Here is a 27,270-nt window from a genome sequence, read left to right as displayed (position 1 = left end):
AAGGGAAGACTCTTCTGATGGAACTGCCACTTTTCAAGTTTGGCGTAGAGGCAATTGGCTCTTAGACGACTGAGGACTTGACGTACGTGGGAACGATGGGATTCAATGTCCGCAGAGAACACCAGTATATCATCAAGATAAACCACGACATAGGTATATAGAAAATCCCTGAAGATGTTGTTGAGAAACTCCTGAAAGACGGCTGGTGCATTACAAAGTCCAAATGGCATGACCAAATACTGAAAGTGCCCATCACGAGTGTTAAAGGCGGTCTGCCACTCATCACCCTTACGGATACGAATGAGGTTGTAGGCCCCACAAAGGTCCAGTTTGGAGAAGACCACGTAAACAACACAGTGATCAGAGGCAAAGGATAGCGGTTCTTAACGGTGACCTTGTTAAGACTGTGGTAGTCGATACATGGACTGAGTGACCCATCCTTTTTGGTCACAAAGAAGAAGTCTGCACCAGCCGGAGAAGAGGATTTACGCATGAACCCCCTCTGCAGGTTCTCTTTAATGTAGTCCGTCATGGCTGATGTCTCGGGCACAGAAAGCAGGTACACCCGACCCCGAGGAGGAGACGTACCCGGCAGCAGATCAATAGGCTAGTCAAAGGGACATCTGCAAAGACGTCTGCAAAGCCCTGATATCAAGCTGGAAGACCCTCCAGAGGCTTGTGGACCATGGAAGAGAGCATGACTGGCACAGGACGTGGAACCTCCATGCAGCGAGACTGGTAGTCAGGGCCCCAACCGAGAATCTCTCTCGTCTTCCAATTAAGAACGGGTGCTTGGAGCTGCAACCACGAAAGACCTGGCAGGAGGGACGTGGTAGAGCGTGGCAGCAAAAAGAAGGACAGTCTCTCCCTACGCAGAGCACCGATTTGCATGGAAATTGGCTTAGTGCGGTAGCAGACTGGATCCTGGAGAATCTGACCACTAACTGACGAGATGACCAGCGGCTTCTTGAGACGGACCATCCACGAAGTTTCCTGCCAACCTGGAGTCCAAGAAGGCACACACTTGGAACTGGCTACCGGTACCAACACTGAGGAGCAAGGGAATGATCAGACGTGGAGAAGCTTTGCACACACCTAGGGACGCTTCTCCAAAGAACACTAGGTGCTGGTGTTTCCCGAACGTTGGGGACAAACAGGACAGGACCCAATGAAGTGCTCCGGACTGGTACAATACAGGCAGAGGTGCTCCTGACGTCTACTGGAATGCTCTTGGGAGGAGAGTCTGGCTCCATCCACCTGCATAGGCTCCTCTGCAGATGGTACAGCCGCAGGCTGGAGCGGCCTTTGGAAAGCAGGTGCCACGGGAGGTAGACGTCGTGGACGGCCTTAGGGCTTGTCTTGGCGTAACCCCTCGGTATTCTCCCTAAATGCGCGTCAATCCGAGTGGCCGAGGTGATGAGACCACTCAGGGTAGACGGCAGATCACGAGTGGCCAATGCGTCCTTAACTTGAGGCAAAGCTTTCTGAAGGTTGCGGACAGGGCTGCATCGTTCCAGGTGAGTTCCGAGGCCAGGGTATGGAACTGGACAGCATATTCTTCCATGGAACAGTTCCCCTCGTGCAGATTCAGTAGCGCAGTCTCAGCAGAGGAGGCCTGTGCAGGTTCCTCGAACATGGACCAGCATTCCACCAGGAATGCTGTGTGGGTAGGCGTGACCGGGTCGACTCAGTCCCACAGAGGGGTAGCCCAAGCCAGGGCCTTCCTGGAGAGGAGGCTGAGGATAAATGCCACCTTGGATCGCTCCGTGACAAATTGAGACGGCATGAGTTCAAAGTGCAGGGAGCACTGGGTAATAAAGCCCCTGCATCGCTTGGGGTCCCCATCATATTTGTTAGGCATTGACAGTCGTAGTCTGGGTTCAGCGGCAGGAAGACAAGCCGGGGTAGCAGAAGACACAGCAGGAGCACTCTCAGGAACCAGATGCTGATGCTGAGTGGCTAGCAACTGTTGCAGCATGGCGGTGACTTGTCCCAGCTGTTTGCGCTGCACGGCAATCTGCCAGGACTGCTAGACCATGATGGTGGCAAGATCAAGCCAAATGGGAAGCAGAACTTTGGCTGGATCCATGGCCGGATCTTACTGTCAGGACACTCTGGACCACCGTGGGAGGTGGTACTAGCCGACACCTGGGACCGGAAGTGGCACTTGGTCTTCCCCTTGGCCCGCCGCTGCGGCTGGGTACCACCAGGTTGTCCCACAGGTGCGACTAGCCCACGGTGGCAGCCGAGTTCGAGGTATCTTAGCAGGAGACAGTCTCGTGGTCAGGTTCAGGCACAAGGTCAGGGCAGGTGGCAGAGATGCAAGGTCATCCGGGGTCAGCAATGGGAGGTCCATGCAGATGGGAACGGGAACACAGAAACGAACTGGAACACACGGGAATGCAGGAACACGGGAACACAGGAGCAGGAACACATAGAAATACAGGAATTTTGCAGGGTAGCTTTCTGAATGGCATAGGCTCAAAGATCTGGCAGGTTGTGCAAAAAGAGATAGGCTCATACACTTTCTGAAAATGGCCAGCGCCAATTAACGGTGCGCTGGCCCTTTAAATTTCGTGAAGCCCGCGCTTTATCGGAAGGAGTCGGAACAGTAGCCAGAACAGGTGAGATGCGCAGGCAATGCGCCAGCGGGGGTAGAGGGGCACGGGTACGCCTGTGACCCGCGATATGGGTCGCGGGACCACCAGCGACATTTAGATACTGGGGCAGATTTACTTACCCGGCCCATTCGCGATCCAGCGGCGCGTTCTCTTCGGTGGATTCGGGTCCGGCCGGGATTTATTATGGTAGTTCCTCCGATGTCCACCAGGTGGCGCTGCTGCGCTGAAGAGCATCGGAACGCACTGGAATACACCGAGCCGGGCTGAGTGAAGGTAAGTGCAATTTTCGCGACACATTTTTTAATTAAAATGCGGCGTTTTTTCCGAATCCGTTGGGTTTTCGTTCGGCCACGCCCCCCGATTTCCGTTGCGTGCATGCCAGCATCGATGCGCCACAATCCGATCGTGTGCGCCAAAATCCCGGGGCAATTCAGGGAAACTCGGCGCAAATCGGAAATATTTGGGTAACACGTCGGGAAAACGCGAACCGGGCCCTTAGTAAATGACCCCCACTGTCTTACAACCCCCCTCTTTAATAATTAATAGGATGTCCAGTGTTAGGCTTACTCAATGGTAGCTTACTCAATGATATGTCCAGCAGCAGACTTTGCTCAATGAAATGTCCAGCAGCAGTCTTTGCTGAAGGAAATGTCCAGCAGCAGCCTTTACTCAATGAAATGACCAGCAGCAGCCTCCACTCAATGCAGTGACCTGCAGCAATAAGATGTCCCTCCTCATATAAAAAAAAAGAACTCTGTACTTACTCTGGCTTTCTCTTTTACCGGCGGCGTCCCATGAAGTAGTGCAGGTAGAGACAAGTCTGTGCGTTCTGTCTGTGCACACTGTATAATGAAACATAGACATTCCCCTGTCATGGGGCCAGGCCCCTTCCATCCCCGGGCCAGGTTATGCCGCTTACATAGATACATACCCATACATTTACATATACACATATATGTATATATATACTCACTGTCACACAGTATTCTTAGGGAGGTGTCAGAGCCAATCCTCTGTCCCTGATATTTCTGAGCTGCTAGCTTTGCAGTGTAAAGTGAAAGATGTGTTCTGTTATGTATACTGGTCACTTCTCACCTAATATTATGGCCTTTGTATGGATAGATTCATACAATGTAAAATGTTTTAATATAATCTCCTGGTACATACATTGTTTATTTACCTGTGCCTGCATGTTTCCTGTTTGTGCTTAAAAGTGCTTAAAAAAAGACATATGTAAACTACCATTATTATTTGTTAATAATTATATTTTTAATGTTACTTTTATGAAATATAATTTGTATTCAAAACCACTCCAGGTGTAATAAACCAAAAACAACACAATTTGTTATTTCTCACCAAACATATTAATATACAGTATATACTAGAGTATAAGCCGACCCGAGTATAAGCCGAGACCCCTAATTTTACCACAAAAAACTGTGAAAACCTATTGACTTGAGTATAAGTCGAGGGTGGGAAATGCCTTGATCACTAACCCCCCCAGTATATAGCCAGCAAGCCCCCAGTAGTATACAGCCAGCCCAGCCTGCCCCCAGTGGTATATAGCCAGCCCCCTATAGTATACAGCCATCCCAGCCTGCCCCCTGTAGTATACAGCCAGCCCAGCCTGTACCCTGTAGTATATAGCCAGCCCAGCCTGCCCCCAGTAGTATACAGCCAGCCCAGCCTGACCCAGGAGTATACAGCCGGCCCAGCCTTCCCGCTGTAGTATACAGCCAGCCTAGCCTGCCCCCAGTAGTATACAGCCAGCCCAGCCTGCCACCAGTAGTATACAGCCAGCCCAGCCTGCCCAAGTAGTATACAGCCAGCTCAGCCTGCCCCCTGTAGTATAAAGCCAGCCCAGCCTGCCCCAGTAGTATACAGCCAGCTCAGCCTGCCCCCAGTAGTATACAGCAAGCTCAGCCTGCCCCCAGTAGTATACAGCCAGCCCAGCCTGCCCCCTGTAGTATACAGCCAGCCCAGCCTGCCCCCTGTAGTATACAGCCAGCCCAGCCTTCCCCCTGTAGTATACAGCCAGCCCAGCCTGCCCCCAGTAGTATACAGCCAGCCCAGCCTGCCCCCAGTAGTATACAGCCAGCCCAGCCTGCCCCCAGTACTATACAGCCAGCCCAGCCTGCCCCCAGTACTATACAGCCAGCCCAGCCTGCCCCCAGTAGTATACAGCCATCCCAGCCTGCCCCAGTAGTATATAGCCAGACCCCTATAGTATACAGCCAGCCTAGCCTGCCCCCTGTAGTATACAGCCAGTCCAGCCTGTCCCCTGTAGTATACAGCCAGCCCAGCCTGCCCCCTGTAGTATACAGCCAGCCCAGCCTGCCCCCAGTAGTATACAGCCAGCCCAACCTGCCCCAGGAATATACAGCGGGCCCAGGGTTCCCGCTGTAGTATACAGCCAGCCCAGCCTGCCCCCAGTAGTATACAGCCAGCCCAGCCAGCCCCCAGTAGTATACAGCCAGCCCAGCCTGCCACCAGTAGTATACAGCCAGCTCAGCCTTCCCCCAGTAGTATACAGCCAGCTCAGCCTGCCCCCAGTAGTATACAGCCAGCCCAGCCTGCCCCCTGTAGTATATAGCCAGCCCAGCCTGCCCCCAGTAGCATACAGCCAGCCCAGCCTGCCCCCTGTAGTATACAGCCAGCCCAGCCTTCCCCCTGTAGTATACAGCCAGACCAGCCTGCCCCCAGTAGTATACAGCCAGCCCAGCCTTCCCCCAGTAGTATACAGCCAGATCAGCCTGCCCCCAGTAGTATACAGCCAGCTCAGCCTGCAACCAGTAGTATACAGCCAGCCCAGCCTGCCCCCAGTAGTATACAGCCAGCCCAGCCTGCAACCAGTAGTATACAGCCAGCCCAGCCTGCCTCCTGTAGTATACAGCCAGCCCAGCCTGTCCCCAGTAGTATACAGCCAGCCCAGCCTGCCCCCAGTAGTATACAGCCAGCCCAACCTGTCCCCAGTAGTATACAGCCAGCCCAGCCTGCCCCCAGTAGTATACAGCCAGCCCAGCCTGCCCCCAGTAGTATACAGCCAGCCCAGCCTGCCCCCAGTAGTATACAGCCAGCCCAGCCTGCCCCCAGTAGTATACAGCCAGCCCAGCCTGCCCCCCCCCATAGTATACAGCCACCCCAGCACTAAAAAAAAAAAAAAAAACCTTATATACTCACCCTCCCTAATGCGCAACGCTGCTCCCCCGATGTCAGCCCGGCTCCTCTTCTGGCTTCCGCGCCTGACGTCATACTATGCGCCGACCATGAAGAAACATGACCGCGCCCTGCAGGATGTTACCGAAGAAAGAAGACAGGCGCGGAACCCAGAAGAGGAGCCGTGCTGACTTTGGTGGAGCAGCGCTGTGCATCGGGGCTGCCAGAGGGTGAATATATAAGTTTTTTTTTTTAAGTGCTGGGCTGGCAGTATTGACTCGTGTATAAGCCGAGTTGAGGATTTTCAGCACATTTTTTGTGCTGAAAAACTCGGCTTATACATGAGTATATACACGGTAATATGTAAAAATGCATGTGTCAAATGACAATGCAATGTTTTTTCTCTGTTGCTAGATGGTTTATATACCTGGGTGTTGGCACCGGAGTACTTTTTGAATGGCACTGGAGTTTACTATATCAATGTGAGTTTAACAAATCAGAGCATATGGGAGCAGCAGACAAGTTTGGCGTTTTCTGTAAGCCTATTTGCTGCACAGTGTGTTTTCTGGGATGAAGATGTGAGAGTATGGAATGACTATGGCTGCTATGTGAGTACCTCTCATTATCTATTATTTTTTGAACTGATGTGTCTGTGACCCTGGAAGTCAAAACTAGAAGTAGAATAATACTAATACATATATAACAGGCTTTACCTAGAGGCCCGAGGTCATATAAACTAAAGTATCTTTTACCCAAGCAAATTATCAGGAACAACTAAAACTTTTTGTAAGTTCTATGATCAGCATAAAATAGAATATTGGACATCAGCTAAAAATGACATTCCTTGTGACAGGTTCGCTTTAAGTCAGAGTCATTACAACACCCTTAGTATCGGTAAAATATACCTTTATGCATGCCTTTGTTAGGTGAACATGATAAGGTTAGGGTATTTCTTGAGAAATCTTCCTCAGCAGCATTGAAGTGGCTATAGACTAACTTCTTCATGTTTGCGCCCTGAAGCTGAGTCAAGTTTGGGCTGCCCACATTTTCCAAGATGCAATAGGTCCAATTATTAAATTAGTTAGCAGTAAATCCAGTGAGATTCCTACAAGTAAATCCACTGAACACTGTATAGTGTGTACATGCAGGACTATATAGTGATTAACCTGGCAGCTTATGTCACATGGAAGAGTTTGGCGCATGTAATACATAATGGAAACCAGCAATTAAATACCTAAATTAAGTGTTTAGTCTGTGCTGTGTAAATGCTAATGGTTAACAGCTCCTTGCTGTGTAGAAATTGGGAGAGCTGAAGGTGGTGGATGAAGCTGCAGAAAGGTGTATTACACAGCTTGAGAAGGATAGAGACACAGAAGAAGTTAAGCAGAATTACAAACTGGAATTAATGGCCTGATAGGGAACAGGTGAGATCTCACTATTCTGTGTGTGAGCAGAGAGCAGTAGCTCCTCCCCTTTGTAAAACCATATTTGTATCCTTTATGTTAATAAGCTATGGTCTCATAGGGCTAACCAGCATAGAAAGAGGGTACTGCATGGACAGGTTAAGCCAAGGAATATAGCAAAGAAATTGCTGGACATAGTTGTACTTTAATATAAACAAGAATGTTTCCACTCACATTAACCAACTATTAGTAAGTTGGCACAATACTTTGTATGTAAAACACCTCTTGGGTTATATCTGGAGAGAATAAAATATAGTAAATGCTTTTTCTTGCTGGCAATGGCAATGTTGTTAGTAAAGGCACATGTACATCCTATGATATTTATCATTTACATTTCTATTATTTTTGGACAGGTTGGAGCCAAAAGCACAGAGTCAGAAACCCACTGTCTGTGCACCCACCTAACATTTTTTGCAAGTTCGTTCTTGGTCATGCCACATGTTGTAGACCTCAGTGACACTCTCATGCTGTTTGCAAATGTGGCAAATAACCCAGTTGGGTTGGCATTGCTTGGTAGTCTGGTTGGATTTTTTTTTATTGTGTTGTTTTGGGCATGGAAAAAAGATAAAGAAGATCTAAAAAAGGTATGCTTGTGATATCAGCTGTACAAGGTAAGTAAGAAGGTACTTGTAATATTGATATTATGTATGTTTTGCCATTTTTAGGTCAGAGTTGCCATCCTTACGGATAATGAGCCTGCTTTTCACCATAGGTATATGGTCAAAGTATGTACTGGCTTTCGTATGGGATCTGGTACGACTTCCCAGGTATATGTTGTGTATGTCACATCTTAAAGAAGTGTTGGTGTAGTACAAGTGAATCTTTGGGGGGGAAATTATTAAGACTAGTATATTGTGCTCCAGTCTTAAAATTCCCCCCCCGCCAGCACTTTGGCACCAATATTTAGTTCGGGCTCTGCCCTTTTAGTTGATCAAGCACAAACTCCGCCAGTTCAGACCTGAGACCAGGTTTGTACTGGCAGAGTTTTGTGCTATAGTCTTCACCGTTTTCCAGCAGAGACTATGATAAATCAGGTGGTCTGGCCGTTCACTACCTGCCCTAACACGCCCACGGTGGAGTGTGGGTTGAAGAAGCCAGGAAATTGGTGGGGAGGCAGAGATTTATGTGCCTTCTCAGTTAGAAAATGAATCTCCCCTTTGTTTCTTACTTTTGAATATATTAATCTTGGACTAGCCAACGCCATTACTATTTCTTTGGCATATTTTATATACAAACTTATTAATATATATTTTATATATTAAACTTAGCCAGATCATTGCCAGTAATACATCTTTATATTCTATATAATATTTGTTCTTGTAGGTGGTAATGACCCTGTATGGTTCAGAAGGGCAGTCTGACCCCCATCTCCTATCAGATTCTGGGAGGCCGGTGTTCCACAGAGGAGCTGTAGATGTCTTTCTCTTGAAGACAAGGCACCTCGGGGAGCTTCACAGTCTGAGGCTTTGGCATAGTAACTCGGGTATCAGCCCATCCTGGTAAGTCAAGATTTTGAATGCAAAGCAAAAAAAAATATTCATCTAAAATGCTATCTTATAAAATGGGAAAAATAGAAAATGGTTAACATATAAGTACACGTTTAATTGGAGTTTATAGGTTTGTGATATAGCCAGCCAAAAAGTTACACCCTTGTCTGACCTCACGGGTTATCTCTGACAGGTATGTGCACCGTGTTACTGTAACTGATTTGGCTGCTCAGAAGACCTGGTACTTCCTGTGTGACTCTTGGTTTTCCGCTGACTTTGCGGATTGTCAGATGGATCGAATATTTGCTGCTGCGTCTAAAGCCAATTTAATGTCTCTGAGGTATGGAACAACATATGTGTTCAACGGTTTTTACACATTTGTGTAGATTTTCCAAATGTATCTTTGTGCAAGACATCACTATCATTTTTAATAAATGTTTGCAAATGCATTTTAGAATTTCTCTGTCCTGTGACAGATACACTTCAAACAGAGTTTCAACCACTTGAGTCTCAGCAGTATAAACCATACAAAACTGCGGACAGTGTTAGTGTTAGGTGTTGGCCCTGGAGATCTGTGTAATTTTATGTATGGGGGAGTGCGACACAATTAGGCTACATTCACACGATGTATGCCCTCTGTACCGTAGTACGGCAGGCATACATTGGCGCCGGGGAGAGGAGCTGGGAATTAGCGCTGCTGAGTGATGCCCTTCTCAATAGGAATACACAGGTCATGGAACCGTATTCTGTCGAAAGATAGGACATGTCCTTTCTATCTTTCTACTGGCCTTGGAACAGTACAGTACCGCACATGTGCTGCACCATACCGCTCCCGTACGGCAAACAATAACAATAGCGAGATCCAAAGGGTAGTGAGCCAGAGGTCAGGTACCAGAGAAGAAGCAGAAAAACTTACAGAACAAGTGTAAATGAAGCCAGGACAGCAGCCTATGGAGTGAGTGATGAATACTTATAGTGAGGATAGGCCCTGCCCCATGTGGGAGGAGCATGCAATCACAGAGTTAACCCTTGCTATAGAAAAGCAGAGTGCAGATCAGCCAATCACTAGAGCTTAGTTTAGACTGCCGGACAAGAGAAAAACAGAAAAACTAATTAGTGAAGATTTATTAATGTGTCGGTCATTACACCATTGCAGAGTAGAAGTAGACAATTCTCTGCTGTTTCGATTACGGTAATCATTGTGTCTGATGATTAATCTGATGCAGTATAAGACTGGCGGGTAGTACTTTGCCCCTCTTTTTAGTTGGTCTAGTTTTCTGTGCCACAATATTGAATTTCCTGGCACATGGGTTATTTCTGGTGCAGACCCTTCTCCCCTTTAAACACCTCCTTTGGTAGGAGTCGGAAAACAGCCTAAAATTGGTCTAAAGCCTTCAGTAAATCTGGCGCAATGCATTTCAGGTGCAAATAACTCCAGTTTTCTGGAGATTGATAAATCTCCTCCAATGTCTCATCAACAAGTGTCTTTTTTCAACCGTATAAACTATGATACTATGAACCTACTAGCGTGGATCGGTGAAGACGCTGACGCAGACGTGACATTACTATGTGTGGGTTGTTAGTAGCGTCAGGACTGTGAAAATTGCATTTATATTCCAAAATTGTGGCTGGACTTAAGATCTGCAGCAAGCTTTCAGTTAAGTATAAAAACAAAGGGGGAGGCTGGGCAGCATTTTGAATGCAGAAATCTAAGTAAACAGTTTGAGTTTAAGAAGGCTCCGCCACGGCTCCAAATCTAGATACAATCCTGGAATATAAATCCACTTTTCACAGTCTTGCTGCTATTAACAACAAGGGAACACAAGGGTGTAGCTAGATAGCTCTCCCAACACTCTCTAAAGCTTTGTATGGTCAAAACTCAAAACTGGTGGTATATTTTACAGGGGAGCTGTGATTGGTTGCCATGGGAAACTAGAAATATTCTGACTTTCAGACAGCTTGATAAATCTGCCCCATTGTAGTCAGACCCCCACTCCTCATAAAATGCTAGGATATACAAGTACAAACATCCTTTTGCTCTTGTGGGACTTATAGATTTATGTTTGCAGGTATCTGCTTTTCTCTGGTACAGTAGAGAAATTCCTCAAAGATCACCTATGGTTTTCTGTGTGGACTCGTTGCCCCTGGAGCCCATTTACCCGAGTGCAGAGGATCTGTTGCTGCATGTGTCTCTTGTTTTGTGGCCTGGTTATTAATATCATGTTTTGGAATGATCGTTCAGATGAGGACTCACAAACAGGTACACAGGAACAGAGGCTGGACTTATAGAATTTTAGAAAATTGAACCAAGTAGTAATTCTGTTAACCTCTTGGCATGACTTTCTATTAAAAAAATCTTTTTAAAAATCCAAGTAACAGATTGCTAGAACCAAAAGGATTTTAGATAAAATAGTTGCACAACAAATATAATCTATAGCGAATAGCCAATTGACCCATGTGACTTGTAATGTAATGGGATCCAGGAAGGTTCATCAACTTTTTCAACTTAAAAAAAAAATGTTGATGGAAAACATAGACCTACATACCATTCTGTTAATGGTAATGAAATAGACTGAACCCAGACATAGGCTCAGAACAACAATGGGCAAAGACTTACCTAATCCATGTCATGGTGTATCTAGTTATTTTCTGTAGTTTTAAATGTCTTACCTTCTAGACTAATCCAGTATCTGGTCTTTGTAGGCAAGTTTTTCATAACTTTGACGCAGATTAAGATCAGCTTGCAGTCGTCTGCTATCCTTCTGCCTGTGAATCTCCTCATTGTACAGATGTTCCAGCTTATTCAGGTACAGGTGAAACAGGTGAAGCCAACTCTAAACAAACTACGTGTTTCCCTCCCTCCAAAACCACCAACCAAAGAGGCTTTGGCTCAGCAGCTGCTTAAGGTAATAGTGTTCTATCTCAGTGAATTCTTGCATTACTTGCTTGTGGTAGATCTACCTATATAGCATTCAGAGATTTCTACGGCTCTGTACAAGTAAGAGCCATATACTTCTAATTGGCACTGGCATACTATACATATTGGCTTCATGAGAAATTGGAGTCCTCATCCAAAATAAAGACAATATTATAATAAAGGTAATATTGCACTCTCAGTATAACATAGTGTATAGTTTATTGCATGTATGTATACCTACAGGACCTGGGGGAGGGCTTCAAAATGGGGCATTTGTAAAATCTTGCATTTTTAGACTACTCCATTTTTTGTGGCTTAGGGTTTTAAAAGTTGCATTCCAGGTCTTCATGTTGTTGGCCCCTGCAGCTCCTCGCCAGTGATGTGCTACGTGTGTTTTTAAATCCGATCATTTTATTGAAGTTTTTTAACATACAAACAAGAAAAATCCCTAGCATCCCTTCCCCCCAACCTGGTTCCAGTAAGTACAGCAGCATACAAAGATAAAAAATATATCTGTTTGAGAGTAATAGTCACCATGCGAGGCGAGGAAGCACAGTAAGGTATTTTCACACAGTAATTATGTGCATAATAACAATAAATGAATTAACAGTTCAAACAGTAGAATTCCCCATATCTGCTAATATTTTCTCTCCTCGCTTCTTGCTTCTCTATGGAGTGCTCTTTCTTTCTCTTCAAAGAAAGACTAGTGTTATTCACTCTATCAATAATATCCAGCACCTGCGTCCATAAGAAGTGGAGCCGAGGGCAGGACCACAACAAAGGAACCATATCCGCTGGTTGTGTACTGCGTGTTTAGTGCTCACAACTGAGCTCTGTGTGGGGCCACAACCTACCATCAAATGGTATGTCATCTGATTGTGGTTAAATAAGACCTGCAGGGGCTAGTACCACTGGACTGGAGATGTCAGATATATTTATTTTACTTTTAAACTAGGTTGCATTACAAAATCCTTGACTTTGAGTTGGGAAAACCAGGAGCTTTTTCTGGCTTAAACATTACATTTTGAGCTTTGACAATATGGCAATTATACATCCCAGATACATTTTTGCATTTTATTGGGATTTTCTGTCTTCTGTCTTGCTTTTTATAGGATTTAAAAAATATAGTGGACTATCTACAGAAGTATGTAACCCAAGTTCTGGGTGAGAGTGTTGATGACCTGCCATCTCCAACATCTGATACAGTGCTAGCTTATGTAGAGACCTTATCCCAGCTGGTAGAGTCCTACATTTGTGTTCCAACAGAAAATTCCCAGAGCAGAAAGAATGTGACTGGTGCGTATATACTATAATCTCACAGGCAAACGATTCCCCTGAATTAATATGAATAATGTTCGGATTTTATTCTGTCACAGTCATTACTCCACATCAGTGTCACTTTCTACACTATTTATACAAAATCTTGGAGAACCTTCAGTATCAAGTCTCTTCTGTGGATCTGGATTATGTGCCTAAACCTATTGAATACATACAAGCCTCAAATATTCTGTTTGACCTAAAGGAACTGTTGCATACCTTTAATGTGTCTGGGGCTCCGCTTCCAAGCAGGTATCTATTTTAAATAAATGACCTGTGAAATTGATGTTGACTCATTCAGAATTAAGTGATTTTTGTTTTTGTTTTGTTTTTCAGCTTGACCACCAGTTTTCCTGTTACCACAAATAATAAAAGATGCTGTCAAATGCCAAAATTTTTCACCTTCTTGTGTTGGTTTTTTCTGTTTGGAATCAGCTCTTTTTCTGCCTACTACATGGTTCTCATAAGCCTGGACATGACAAAGGACAAGGCCATCAGCTGGCTGATATCCATTCTGCTGTCCCTCCTACAGAGCATCTTCTTTATACCACCTATCAAGGTACAGTAAAGCCATAACAATACCGTATTTCTACCATCTACCCAGCTAATGCCTTACTGAAAATCTCAGTCTCACAGTAGAGCTGATAATACACTAGCGTTTTCCCGACGTGTTACCCGAATATTTCCGATTTGCGCCGATTTTCCCTGAATTGCCCCGGGATTTCTGCGCACTCGATTGGATTGTGGCGCATTGGCGCCGGCATGCACGCGACGGAAATCGGGAGGCGTGGCCGAACGAAAACCCGACGGATTCGAAAAAACCGCCTCATTTAAAACAATAAAAGTGTCACTTGGGACGCGCTTACCTTCACTTGGTCCGGCCCGGTGAATTTCAGGGCATTCGGATGCTTTTCAGCGGAGCAGTGCCACCTGGTGGACGGCGGAGGAACTACCTTGATGAATCCCGGCCGGACCCGAATCCACCACAGAGAACACCGACGCTGGATCGCGAACGGACCGGGTAAGTAAATCTGCCCCATAATTTCTGAGTTTCTTGTCTTGGGGAGTTATTGTCTTCTGAAGCCTATTTAAGGCTTCCTTTGATAGAATGAGATTAGGTCATGTATGACATTTCAACAACAGAACCTGAAAAGTCTTTAATGCATTTTTTTATTTTTATTACAGACACGAATAGTGCAGGAGACAATAAAAAATCTAGTAATGTACTTGATTAAGAATGAAAAGCTTTTCAGTACCATTTTTATTGCTCCTTTCTTCTCCTGTAGTAAGCAATTTATCTGAAATTCTTCCCAGGTCCATGCATAGTAGACATACAAAAGGCTATTGATTAAATATTTTACACTCCTAGAAAATTACTCCCTTAATGATTCAGCTAAAACATTAGAAACTTTAGCAGCTGTCAGCTGTGTATCATCTGTCAGTGAGAGTAGTGGAAACACTGATCTATGCAAACTGCTAAACGCAGGGAGATAGGTAGGTTAAAGGAAATCTACCACTTAAAGAAAAGTAAAAAACATCTACACATACTCACCTACACTACTCTTAATCTTTATCCTTGTGCTTCTTTTTTTTAAATCTTGAGACGCTGGGATCACCTGAAAAAAAGCAGCACAAAGCGTGAGGACGAAATGTCCAGCGCTACGGGCTGCTAATTATTCACACCTCCATCTCCTATGCTGGGAGAGGGTGGTGATGTCACACAAGAGGCATGAATATGTGTAGGTGCTTTTTCCTTTTTTTAAGTAATAGATTTCCTTTAAACTAAATATACTAAAGCACATATCTCAATTAGGCCCGACACGCCCAAAATAGAATTCCTTTAACAAAGTAAAAAAAATATATCAAAATTATCATCTGCACTATTCATCTATGCAATTTTGTTAAATGTTTACATGTATGTGCAACACCCTCACCGATGCAAGGCGGAGGAGTGGTTGCGAATACGTCCCACCATGTAGCTTACTGTCTGTGTAGGGTCTAGTCAGCCCCACAGCATGTCACTACATCACACTACATGGGGACATTGCAATGGTAGATCCTGCCTGGCAAGGCAGGAGTTAAGTGTTTTGTCTGATGTAAGATGTGTCAGCCAATCACCTGTGTTATATTTTGTCTCTGTGAGCAAAGATGTAAGCTGAGATGTAATTGGGGGAGCAGCCACCACCTGACCAGGGGAGTTACAAGACCCTGTCAGGAAACTTCTAGATCAGTTAGTCTCTCCCAGGAGGGAGAAGAGACCAGGTCCAGTCAGACCCTCTGGGTCTGCAGGGCACAAGATCAGAACAGTTAGAGACTAGTTTAGCCTAGCACAGATGAGAAGAGAAGCAGACTGGGTTACCCCAGTCGAGACTCTATTCAGCCAGCATACCAGATAAGAGCAGGAAGAGCCTAGCCTTTCCTCTGAAGAGTGGAGCTAATAGATTAGAGTTAGTGAGGAAAGGGGTATCATCCTACCTTCAAGGGTGATACCTGAAGCACTCCAGGACAAGCTGAAGCTTCCTATTAGGACACAGCTACCTCCCAGCCTGCCCTCTGCATCCAGGCTGGCGCTCTACCTCCTGTGGCTCCCTCCAACTGCATCTCAGTACTCCACCATTCTGTTAAAGGCACGTTGCTGATGTTCCGGTCGGTTCCAATAAAGAACTGTAAGTGTTTCTGTTCAACCTCTGCCTCCGTCTGGTCCTTGCTATTCCGGCTGTCACCATCACGGGCACCCTGTCCACCACACAGAGACGCATACTCTAGACACCAAAGGGTTGCCCCAGGGAGATCCGCTATAGCACCCTCTCCCTCATCATTTCTTGCCAACACCACCCTGCTGGAGACCTGCCAGGCTGTAGGACAGCCCTCCGGTTCCCCATACCAAGCACCGTGACACTAGCGTGCCTAGGCCGCAACCGCCAGCCACTCAGGTACTGCGGGCCCAGGCTGACTCCAGGCCCCAAGAAAAGGCTAGGCCCCGGTGGGGGATGTTGCATATGGCTAACATGAGAACTTGACTGTGGTAGTTTTTGTTATATATAGGCCTTCTTCCTCTAAAATAAAATTTAAATTATGCTAATGAGCCAGAATGGTTTCCAGATCCCCTCCATGTTGTAGACTCACAGGCTGTTACAGAGGGCAAGGAGCACTTTGCCCTCCCACTGTGTGCAAGAACAAAGGGGGAAGGGAGACAGTATCTAACAGTATGTGAAGTTGCAGCACAGAGGGTCTCTGGTAAACTCCCTAGTACATTGTACAGGAGCACTTCCCCCTTCTTTGTGTGAGATTATAGCAGGCAGAGGGAAAGTGCCAGTCTAAGAGCTTGAAATCCACAACCTGGCGGGGCTCTGGTAATAATTTTAAAAGTTTATTTTAGAAGGAAAGAGGCAATGTATATAAGAAGATTACCACAGTAATGGTGTCTGGATCTAAGAGTAAGTGTCCCAGGTTCATCATGCATGATTTTGATAGTTCTGTGCACAGCAGTTTATTCTGCATTTAATGTAAGAATTGGGAAGCTGCTGTCCTGGGACAAGAACTTTGTCCTCAAATGGATACATTTTCTAGTTCCCATCCGACGACAGGCTATCTAATAGAATGAAATAAAGCCAGAGGGTTCCTCTAACACTGTTGTCTATGCCACAGGTTTTTGCGCAGACTATCTTCATGTACCGTATCCTGAGGAGAAGCAATATTGAAGATTCAGTTGAGGAGCAGCAACTATACAGCATTCTTGGCTTGTTGGGTCAGTCCCTATTGACAGCATTTTATGACATTTGTTTGCTAATTTCCTTTGTCATCGACTGCAGAAATTTTGGGCTATGGGGGAGTTAGCACAGAACCACTGATGGTTAGGAAACAATGACCTTTATTTGTAAGTTTTTCATTTTGACACTACTGTAATCTATTCACAGAAAGCCGTGCTGACTGGGAGCTCTCAGGGTTTAGAGACCCTTCAGATCCTATTTATCGGGCGCCAACTAACAAGAGCACAACCAGTTTGAAGAAACAAAGAATAATGGAGATGAAACTTTACAAACTGATTCATGAGATTGTTGGTAATAAAAATTATTCAGTTTGCTCCTTTTTTTAAGGAACACCTTTAGGCCCCTTACACACTAGCGAGTGTGATGCATCCAACTCGCCTCACACTCGCAGCATGTGCGGGCCGGAACGCTGGCAACCGGAACTGAACTGACATGCTGAACTCAGTTGCTCAGTGTTTAAGCTACATGTTTCAGGCGAGTTGGACGCATCACACTCGCAAATTGGGGACACAGGCCTCTTGTACCTACTGATTCACCTCATCTGTCTTTATGTGTGATTTAAAGACATTTTAATATAACAATTGTATTAGTTTTTTTGCTGCCTTTAGTATTGCAACTTTACGTTAGTGACTTTGTTTTTCTTTTCATAGTCCACGTGGTTTTTCTGGTCACCACTATGATCATGGTATATGCAGACAAAGGACCAAATGAGTATAACTTGTATATGGCCATTAACAGCAGATTCTCAAAACTAGATAAAATTCAGACTATACCAGATTTTTACAGCTGGTCACAAGGGACATTGCTGCCAAATCTGTACACTGAGTACCAAGGTAAGTGGCAACCTATCGAAGAAGATAAGAGTATTGGAACTGTATTTGTGGTCATAAGTTTTCCAGAGACAGATACACTAAATCTAGTGAACTTGTTGTGTATTGTACGAGAATAGAAATCTCTAATCATATGTATTTTCTATGACCATTTATCAGGTTTCATTACTGATGGAAACTGCTTCCTTCTGGGAAGCCCCCGCATCCGTCAGCTGCGGAGACTGTTTAATAGTACAGGAAATCAGAAGCTATACAATCTGGAGGATACAACTAGCTATGGGCCTGAGTGGAGTGTACCAGACAGCAGCAGTGCCTCAGCTGACATGTGGATCTACCACACAGTGGATGAACTAGGAGCTGACGCAATCTGGACACAGCAGGAATACTACCCTGGAGGTGGTTATGTGGCAGAACTGGGATTGAACATGAGCTCTGCAAACAGGTACAATATGGGAAACTACTGGATGGAAGGATCTAATGTTTCACTAGTAACTTTACTGTTTCTTGTTTTTTGCAGTGTTATTAAGAACATGGAAACCAGCAACTGGCTGGACAGCTACACCAAAGCTTTTTTTGTGGAGTTCAATGTGTATAACGCCAATATAAATCTCTTCTGTATTGTTACCTTTATCATCGAGACCACGGTGATAGGTAGGACATGTGTAAAGAACTGTGTAACCGAAAAACTATCAACCACCACTTGTAGACAGTTTATTGACTACAAATTTATTGGCTGACTTTTCCAAGGTTAGGTAACAATTGTTTTTAATACATATATTCCACCTTATCTGATATAGGTATAGAGAAACACAACTGCATTCTGCATGGTCAGGCTACTGAGACCACCATACAAAGGTCAACAAGTACCCAGGACGCATCCTATTCTGATCATTGGGTTCAATGCTCAATACTTGATGGCCATTCGCGACTCACAGGCACCCAGTGTGCAATATGGTCACTCCAGCCTAATGTCTTATCAAATGGGAGAGTCTGGACAACCGTTTTAAAGCACATACCTATCTTTAAATGTTCAAAATTATATCCTTATATTGAACCTGAATGTCTGCCCAAATCAAAGCAGAACATGCTTCAAGCTTAAAATAACTGTTTTATTCTGAAACTTTGCAGCATTTCATAGAAAACATTGGGGCACATTCTCAAAGGGTCCGAATTACGTTTTTCCGCCAGGTTTTCCTGAATGTTACCGTTTTGCGACGAATTGCCCCGGGTTTTTGGCGCACGCGATTGGATTGTGTCGCATCGGCGCGGGCTTGCAAGCAACAAAAACAGGGGGGCGGTCATAGGGAAACCCGACAGATTCGGAAAAATTGCGCTATTTAAAAAAAAAAGTGTCGCTTGACACACACTTACATGCACCAGGAATAGGAAGGTGAACTCCGGTGGACCTCGGCGCAGCAGCGACATTTTGATGTGGTTGCATCTTTTCAGTACAGTGTAGGGAACTGGTTTGAGTGAGAGGCTATTGACTAGGGTCAGGGAATAAGAATTCTCCTTACAAAGATTTTGCCAGTTATGGCCACCTTGTAGGCCCATCCTGGAAGAAGTATTTGCAAATTTTCCAGAATCCCCTAGTGGAGCATCAAGGGCTATAAGTCTCCACACACCTACAAAACAGAGCTGTCTACAATTGGGAATCTGTTCCTTCTGGAATAGATATGCTGGTTTAGCTTAAATCCCATATCATGTCATTAGGCTTCTTGAAGGTCATGCTTGATGTTAAGGGGGCCTTACAATGTAGCTAAAAGAGGCAATTTTTTCCTTATCACATCCTGCAAAACATACTAGCAAAGTTCCTTTAATCAATGGCTAGAATGGCATCAATGACTAGAAGTCTCCACACGCATCAATGGCTAGAAGTCTCCACACGCTTACAAGGCGGCCTTAATTGGCAAAATCTCCATATGTAGAACTCTCACTTCCTGGCATCTTGTAAATGGCCGGCATTACAGGGTGTTCCTGGTAAGTTGCAGTTATTATTAACCAAATTGGTTCGAGGAAGGAATTGGTTCAGTGAAAGGGTGACAGGGTCATGGGGGAGTGTGGAGCAGGGGTAAGGTTCTCCTGTTTGTAATGACGCTGCATTTATAATATGAGTTTCATTTTTTGAATTGAATTACTGGAAAAAAAAGTTTTTTCTTACATTTTAATTTGTTGAGAAACGCTTGTAGTATTGTCACCCGGGCTATTTTTACTGTTGAGTTGCAAAAGTGAAAGCCCCATGTGGATTGCCTGCTGCTTATGCAGCACTCACTAAAGTGGGTAATAATACACATTGATCGTTTCCTAATTTTTAAACATTTGACCTTCAAATGTATTTTAATGAAATTTCATGTGTCATATTATGGTCTCCCTTAACTTGTGACCCCCTCCCTGATCACCCCCTCCTATTATTTTCCTCCTCATATTATGCCCCCCCTTATATTGTGACCCCTATCATCTCTCCCTCATATTGTGGCCCCCATCTTTCCCTTATAGTGTGCCCCCCATCTCCTCCTCTTGTGTCCCCTCTCATATCTCCTTCATATTGTGGTCTCCCTCAATTTGTGACCTCCACCCTTATCCCCCCCTCATATTGTGAGTCCTCTCATATCCTCCTCATATTGTGCCCCCTCTCATATTGTGGCTTCCCCTCATTTTGTGACCCCTATCATCTACCCCTCATATTGTGGTCCCCCTTATCTCTCCGTAAGAATGTGACCCCCTCTCATGTTTTGCCCCTCATCTCCTCCTCCTATTGTTCCCCCCTCATACCTCATATTGTGGCCCCCTCTCTCTACCCATATTGTGGCCCTGAATCTCCCCCTCATATTGTATTCCCTGTCATCTTCATTTCATCATATAGCATCTGCTAGCATCTCCGGTCTGCTGCGTACAACAGCAGAGAAGAAAGCTGACAGCTCTCTGCAACAGAGTCAGGGCCGACAGGGGGCCCACTGGTGGATTCACTGGTATACTTGTGGGCCAGCCTGACCCTGAACTCAATCCTGACTGCCCATTGTCTTTTGGTGGCAGGTGGTGCAGGTCCAGAGTCTTTCAACATAACTGCAGGTTCTCCTGCTCCCTTGCTGATTGTGGGAACAGGACCAGGTCTCCAGCTGTCAGACACAGTCAGAGACTTTAGGGAGAAGGCAAAAGTGGTTTATTACAGCTTCTGCCTTCTCCTTTCTTCACTCTTGAAGTAGTGCTATGCAATTAATGCAGAAGCCTGCACTATAGAGCCAGCAATGACTGCTGCTATGTCTTATTTTCAGGGGAGGCCTTATATTTCTTATCTTCAGGGAAACGGGATAGAAAAGAGCTAAGGAGAAAAACATTTTTGAAAGCCGTCCATAGGAACTTTCTGCAACATTATCACATAAAATATGAACATAATACATTTTTGTTTGTGTGACGTTTAAAAATGAGGTGACATTCAATGAGGATGAATTTGTACTTCCAACCTACCATAACACTGTCTGAGACATACTAAAAAATAGAGTCAAGCTGATTAAGTCAATGGAGGAGATTTATTAATCTATTGGTCTTTAGACCAGTGGAGAGTAGAAGTAGACAGTTCTCTGCTGCTCCAGATTAATCCCCATGTCTGATACTGCATGATTAATCTGGTGCAGTATAAGACTGGCAAATTGGTCTAGTTTGCTGTGCCACAATATTGAATTTTCTGGTGCACAGTTATTTCTGGCGCACACCCCTCCTTTAACAGAGGACAGGCCCCTTTTTTTGGGAGTCAGAAAACAGCCTAAAATTGGTCTAAAACGTTCAGTAAATGTGGCGCACTGCATTTCAGGTACAAGTTACTCCAGTTTTCTGCCATAGACAGATTGATAAATCTACTCCAATATGAATATCTTGGCATTATTCAAGATCAAAGAAATCCGTGCATGTGACATGTGACTTGCATGCCACATGTCTGCAATTTGACTTTCTGTTAAGTTGCTGGCAGCTTGGGACTGCAGGAGACTGTGAAGTGCTTCACTGTGGATAACAGCAAATTATGGTTCTGTGGACTTGTGAAGTTTTTTTTTTAGAATTTTTGCAACTTCTTTTACAATTTAATTTTTTCTTTCTACTTTTTGCTCCAATTAATGTTACTTTGTATTACAGGAGGTTTAAGTGCAACGAGTGATTTGCAAATAATGCGCCTGTATGAAGACGAAACCACTACAGTAAAGTTTGTTAGCGAGATGCTGTTCATAGTGATCATCGTGTACATCATTATAGTACAGGTGAGAATAATTCTGGGTTCTGTAGGTTTGTACTTAAGTTGAATTTGTATGTAAGTCGGAACTGTATACAGTATAATTGTAAACCCAGTCAAAATTCTTTTGTTCCCTGTGACAATTGGTTTTTTAAAATGTTGTGTTGTCATAAAAACATAGGTTGTATTATATTTTCATACATTTATAAAAATGAAAACCTCCTGTACAAGAAATATCTTCATTTTGCCGTATTCTGGCGCTAATAACTTTTTCATACTTCAGTGTACGGAGCTGTGGGCGGTTTAATTTTTTTTTTTATTTTACTTTTGATGACGTTTTTTGATCACTTGCTATTGAATTTTTTACATTATTCAAAATGGCAAAGTGGCATTTTCAGCTTTGGGCGCTATTTTCTGTTACAGGGTTAAACGCTGGGAATAACCGTGGTTTTTTTAAACTTTTTTTTTTTTACTATTTTTCAAATCCCCTGGGCTGCTTTTAACCCTAGGTTGTCTGATTTATCCTACCATATTTTACAGTATGGCAGTATATGGGGATTTTACACAACATTTATTACAATGTGCAAATGCCTCCAGGTTGACATATTGGGGGTCATTTACTAAGGGCCCGATTCGCGGTTTCCCGACGTGTTACCTGAATATTTTCAATTTGCGCCGATTCGCCCTGAATTGCCCCGGGGTTTTGGCGCACGCGATCGGATTGTGGCGCATCGGCGCTGGCATGCACGCGACGGAAATCGGGGGCGTGGGCGAACGAAAACCCGACGGATTCGGAAAAACTGCCGCATTTAAAAAAAAAAAATCTGTCGCGGAGCTTGCACTTACCTTCACTCAGCCCGGCTCGGTGAACTCCAGCGCGTTCCGATGCTTTTCAGCGCAGCAGCACCACCTGGTGGACAGCAGAGGAACTACCTTAATGAATCCCGTCCGGACCCAAATCCAGTGCAGAGAACGCAACGCTGGATCGCGAATGGACCGGGTAAGTAAATCTGCCCCATTGTGGCGGGTACAAGCTCTTTAAAGGAGCCATTGTCACAATATGTGGATTGGCTTCTTAGACCAGTATTAAAAGACATTTCCTTATACCTTAAAGACACAAATGACTTGTTATGTTAAAAGATGGTAAAAAGGCTTTGAACTAGCATCAATTTATGTAGTCTCTTTAAAACCCATATGTAGTGTTATCCAAGGCACAGAAAGGGGAAGATTATATCAATTTTGTCTTCAAAGCTCTCCTTTATATTTTGACACCCAATGCCTTCATGTTTGACAATGATTGGTATGTGCAGAAGGATGGAACGGCCATGAGCACACTGGTCTCCTGTCCATATGCCAATTTTTAAAACGCTGCCATGTTTCTTCCGATCATCCGGGGGTGGCGATCAGTTTCCATGACAGCCTCGGGGCTTCGTCAGACCCGAGGCTTCGTGGTTTCTGCAGAGTCATTGCAATGAGTCAGTGGCTCATTGTAACATATACTGTGCAGAAATGCCATGGTATGGTAGGAACGATCGGACCATCTATGGTTAATGTACCCTAGAGGGTCTAAGAAATAGTGAAAAAAAAAAGAAAAAAGTTTAAAAATGTTAAAAATGTATAAAATATTAAAAATTCAAATGACCCTCCTTCCCCTAGAACTGATATAAAACATAATAAAACAGTAAAAATCACAAACAGAATCCAACAGCTCCGTACTACAAAGTATGAAAAAGTTATTAGCGTCCGAAGATGGCAAAATGTAAAAAAAAAAAATAGTACACATTCGTTTAATTTTTGTAAATGTATTAACCCCTTCCCGACGCGCGCCGTACTAGTACGGCACGCCGGGTCCCGGTGCATGGAGAGGGCTCGCGGGCCGAGCCCTCTCCATAGCTGGTAAGTCTTTGCTGCATATTGCAGCAAAGGCTTACTGGTAACACCCGCAATCGGTGCTAGCACCGATCGCGGGTGTTCTCACCTCGATCGCCCCCGGCAATCTTGTTGTGGGCGCCGCCATCTTGTTGTGGATCGCTGCTCCCCGATGACGTCACGGGGAGCGGCGATCCGTCGCCATGGTAACCTCGGGTGTTCCGAATACCCGAGGCTACTTCGTTTTAACCCATGCATTACAATGTGATAATTGCACATTGTAATGCATGGAAAGTAAAATCCACATATACTGCCATACTGTAGTAAGTTGAGTGATGTTGAGTCCAGATACAATTTAGAAATGCAATGCGAGTGTGTTGTTGCGGGATCGGTAACCAATTCCTGGTGTTTTGCATTGTTTTCTGCCTCTAGGCACTGCTTACAAATGGGCCCATGTTGTTCTTTACAGGTTATCCGGTTGAAGCAACAAAAATGTTCCTATTTTTGCCAGATAAGGAACCTGTTAGATTTGGGCATCATTGCAATCTGCCTTGCTGACACAGCAATGTACTTTAAGCGGGCATATCTGCGCCAACGTGATGTAGAACGCTACCATGCCGATCACAGTCGGTGAGGATACACATTATAAATATGCTTTGGACTGAGGTATTACAGCTTCAGCTTTCATTTCTGGGGCTGCTTTCTAGCTATGTTAGGAAAAAAATAATGCAGCAGCCATGTCTTTTTTCCCACTGTTATAAAGGAAGGCAGCCTTCAATACATTGAAGTCAATGGGGAATGGAAGACAGAGGTGTGAACCTGGCCCTTATGTGCTAGATTTACCTGCAGTATGCAATAGGCGTTGGAAAAGATTGTGAAGTTCATATGACCTCTGCAGATCACAAGCTCCAGTCAGTCATCCTTCTGTTCAAATAAAATATTCCAACAGATTATATCAGTAAATCGTGTCTACATCTGTATTGGATGCACCATTGTGGACCTCTGTTGCAGAGTCTATTAATTACCATACACCATATTAATAATACTAGAGTGCAACACAGCATCTCTCCCCAACACCTTGAAACTCCCCTGTGCGGCACAGCATCTCTCCCCAGCACAAAGAAACGCCCCTTTGCGGCACAACATCTCTCCCAGCACTAAGAAACGCCCCTTTGCGACACAGCATCTCTCCCCAGCGCCAAGAAACATCCCTGTGCGGCACAGCATCTCTCCCCAGAGCAGTGAAAAGCCCCTGTGCAGCACAGCATCTCTCCCCAGCGCCGTGATACCCCCTGTGCAGCAAAGCATCTATCCCCAGTGCAATGAAACACCCCTGTGCGGCACAGCATCTCTCCCCAGCAACATGATACGCCCCTGTGAAGCAGTATTCTCCACTACTGTTCCTATTAGCATGTTTAGTGATATCCAGATGTGCAGTGAAAATACTGCTGTTAAAGAAAGTGCCACTGTAAATATACTATAAATCTGATAATGGCAATACCAACAGTTCTGTTACTGAGCAAAAATATTTGGGTTGGCAGGGCAGTTGGGAAATCATAATTCCTAAAGGTTGAAGCCGTTAGGCTCCATGCTCCAGCCCATACGACACAAATTAGGGGGCGTTCCGGTACTCAGTCGGACCGTGTACCATATTTAACATGCAAAGTCCAACAGTTTGCCCTGTTGTTAGTAAATGTGCTCAAATGTGTCCATGTGTAATGCACATCCATGGTAGCCATGAGCTAGCTGTTGTCTTTGCGACTAGCTCACAACCACATCTCCCTGATGTGCGCATATAGCCTTAGGGTGCATTGACACGGCGGTATGCTTGAGAGGAGACCCCTCCCCCCTTCCATAGGAAACAGCGGCGCACAGCCGCACACTTGCGAAAAGATGGAGCATGCTCTATCTTTTCCCGGTGTACGACGCGGAACGGTGTCACATGCCGCATATACGTCTCCATAGACGGGCGTCTGAATGTACCCATAGTCAGATATCCCAAGTGTAATTTATGCCAGCCTACACTGTCCATCCCTGAGAGCAATATTTATAAACATTCTTACTGCTTATAGTTTTCTGTAAATTCTGGATGCAATTATGATGGGTCAGTATGGATTTATCCTTTGTTGTAGATTTGTAAGTTTTTCTGAGACTGCTACCCTAGACAGCGCCCACAATTATGGTCTTGCCTTCCTGGTTTCGCTGTTAACCATCAAACTCTGGCGGCTCCTAAACTTGAACCCAAATCTGCACCTGATAACAATGACACTGCAGAAGGCTTGGAAACAGATCAGCGGCTTTCTTCTTACCATACTCATCCTCCTGGTGGCTTACTCCATTTCTGTGAGTATCATGCACCTCCAGCTCTTTGGTACAATACAGACAGTTTTAAACAAATATATATACATCTTTATTCTTTTTAGTGCAACCTACTTTTTGGCTGGACCATCACCAGTTACAAAACGGTCACAGACTCTGCAGTGACCATTATCAGTCTTCTTATTGGAATATTTAATTATGAAGAGGTAAGCACAATATTATTAAAATGATTCTGCTGTATTATTATTTTGATATGTCTTATAGGCATAGTTTAAAAGAGATCTACCACCAGGATGAAGGATTGTAAACCAAGCACACTGACATAGTGATGTGTGCTTCTTTAAGCTCTTTTACACTTGTTTTAAGAAAAAAAAAACAAAAAAAAACAAAAAAAAGGGTTTTAAATGCAAATGAGCATGAGGGGCTCCATTAACACCCATGTAGTTCAGAGCCCCTCAGGCTCATTTACTTAATTTTAAAAAGAAATGCAAATCCTGCCACATGGTGCACACAGCAGTATCTCAGAGTGCTTTGTTTACAATCCTTCATCCTGGCGGTAGATGTCCTTTAAATACCCCATATACTAAGATGGATCTCTTCTGTCAGGTGGTCTTGGGTTAAGCCCTACCCATCTGAGAGATCTGAAAATGATTACTCCAGCATGGTTGGACTTACAGAGAAGATTCCAACTATGCCCGCAGAAGGAGTATGAAAAGGATGCAATAAGTAATTTGATGCATGTGGCGAAATATCTTCTTTAAGTCAATAATATTGTGCTTCTGAAGGTCGCATTATATACATTTCTTTAAGCACAAATGAAAGCTGGGGCCACGCACTGAGGAACCATGATTCTGCTGGAGACATAGTTAAACCTTTGCATTTCAAGGTTGAATACTGCACCTGGAGTCTGCCACAAAAAAGTATCTACTTGTGTTTGCAGGTTATCAATCTGGACCCAATTCTGGGCTCCTTGCTCATCTTTACATGTGTCCTCTTTCTCGTATTTATTGTTGTCAACATCTTCTTGTCCGCCTTACTGAATGTATTCTCCAGTGAGCGCAAGAACCCAACGGTAAGGAAAAAAGCATTGAATAATTTGGGGTGGTTTTACTATTGCAACGTGCAAGAATTAGGGGGGGGGGGGGGTGGACCCACAAGATTACTGAGATACATCCACAGTAAAAAGGTAACTCATAGCTACAGTACCTACAAAGTCAAAATAAGAATGGATGTTTTAAAACAGAGCTCTAAACTGTACATAGTGATGGTCATATGGGATAAATGTAAATATATATTTAATAT

The 27,270-nt window shown here is 44.5% G+C and overlaps 1 protein-coding gene across 1 annotated transcript in view; it reads left to right on the top strand.

Moving 5' to 3' along the window:
- Positions 1–27,270, top strand: part of LOC140070620 (polycystin-1-like protein 3) — a 55,821-nt gene that overhangs the window by 27,552 nt on the left and 999 nt on the right. The window contains exons 12-31 of the mRNA XM_072117326.1: positions 6,192–6,385; positions 7,594–7,824; positions 7,906–8,007; positions 8,564–8,739; positions 8,921–9,067; positions 10,797–10,987; positions 11,431–11,633; positions 12,757–12,940; positions 13,021–13,213; positions 13,298–13,520; positions 16,610–16,709; positions 16,879–17,022; positions 17,382–17,564; positions 17,721–18,003; positions 18,079–18,212; positions 21,687–21,808; positions 24,119–24,279; positions 25,782–25,992; positions 26,073–26,174; positions 26,909–27,040. Of these exons, the coding sequence (XP_071973427.1) occupies positions 6,192–6,385; positions 7,594–7,824; positions 7,906–8,007; positions 8,564–8,739; positions 8,921–9,067; positions 10,797–10,987; positions 11,431–11,633; positions 12,757–12,940; positions 13,021–13,213; positions 13,298–13,520; positions 16,610–16,709; positions 16,879–17,022; positions 17,382–17,564; positions 17,721–18,003; positions 18,079–18,212; positions 21,687–21,808; positions 24,119–24,279; positions 25,782–25,992; positions 26,073–26,174; positions 26,909–27,040 (3,416 nt within the window). The remainder of the gene's footprint in view (positions 1–6,191; positions 6,386–7,593; positions 7,825–7,905; positions 8,008–8,563; positions 8,740–8,920; positions 9,068–10,796; positions 10,988–11,430; positions 11,634–12,756; positions 12,941–13,020; positions 13,214–13,297; positions 13,521–16,609; positions 16,710–16,878; positions 17,023–17,381; positions 17,565–17,720; positions 18,004–18,078; positions 18,213–21,686; positions 21,809–24,118; positions 24,280–25,781; positions 25,993–26,072; positions 26,175–26,908; positions 27,041–27,270) is intronic.

The sequence above is a fragment of the Engystomops pustulosus genome, chromosome 7, assembly GCF_040894005.1.
Source record: "Engystomops pustulosus chromosome 7, aEngPut4.maternal, whole genome shotgun sequence".
Classification (NCBI taxonomy): Eukaryota; Metazoa; Chordata; class Amphibia; order Anura; family Leptodactylidae; genus Engystomops; species Engystomops pustulosus.
Note: the sequence above shows the minus strand (reverse complement) of the source record. Positions and strands in the feature narration are given on the sequence as shown.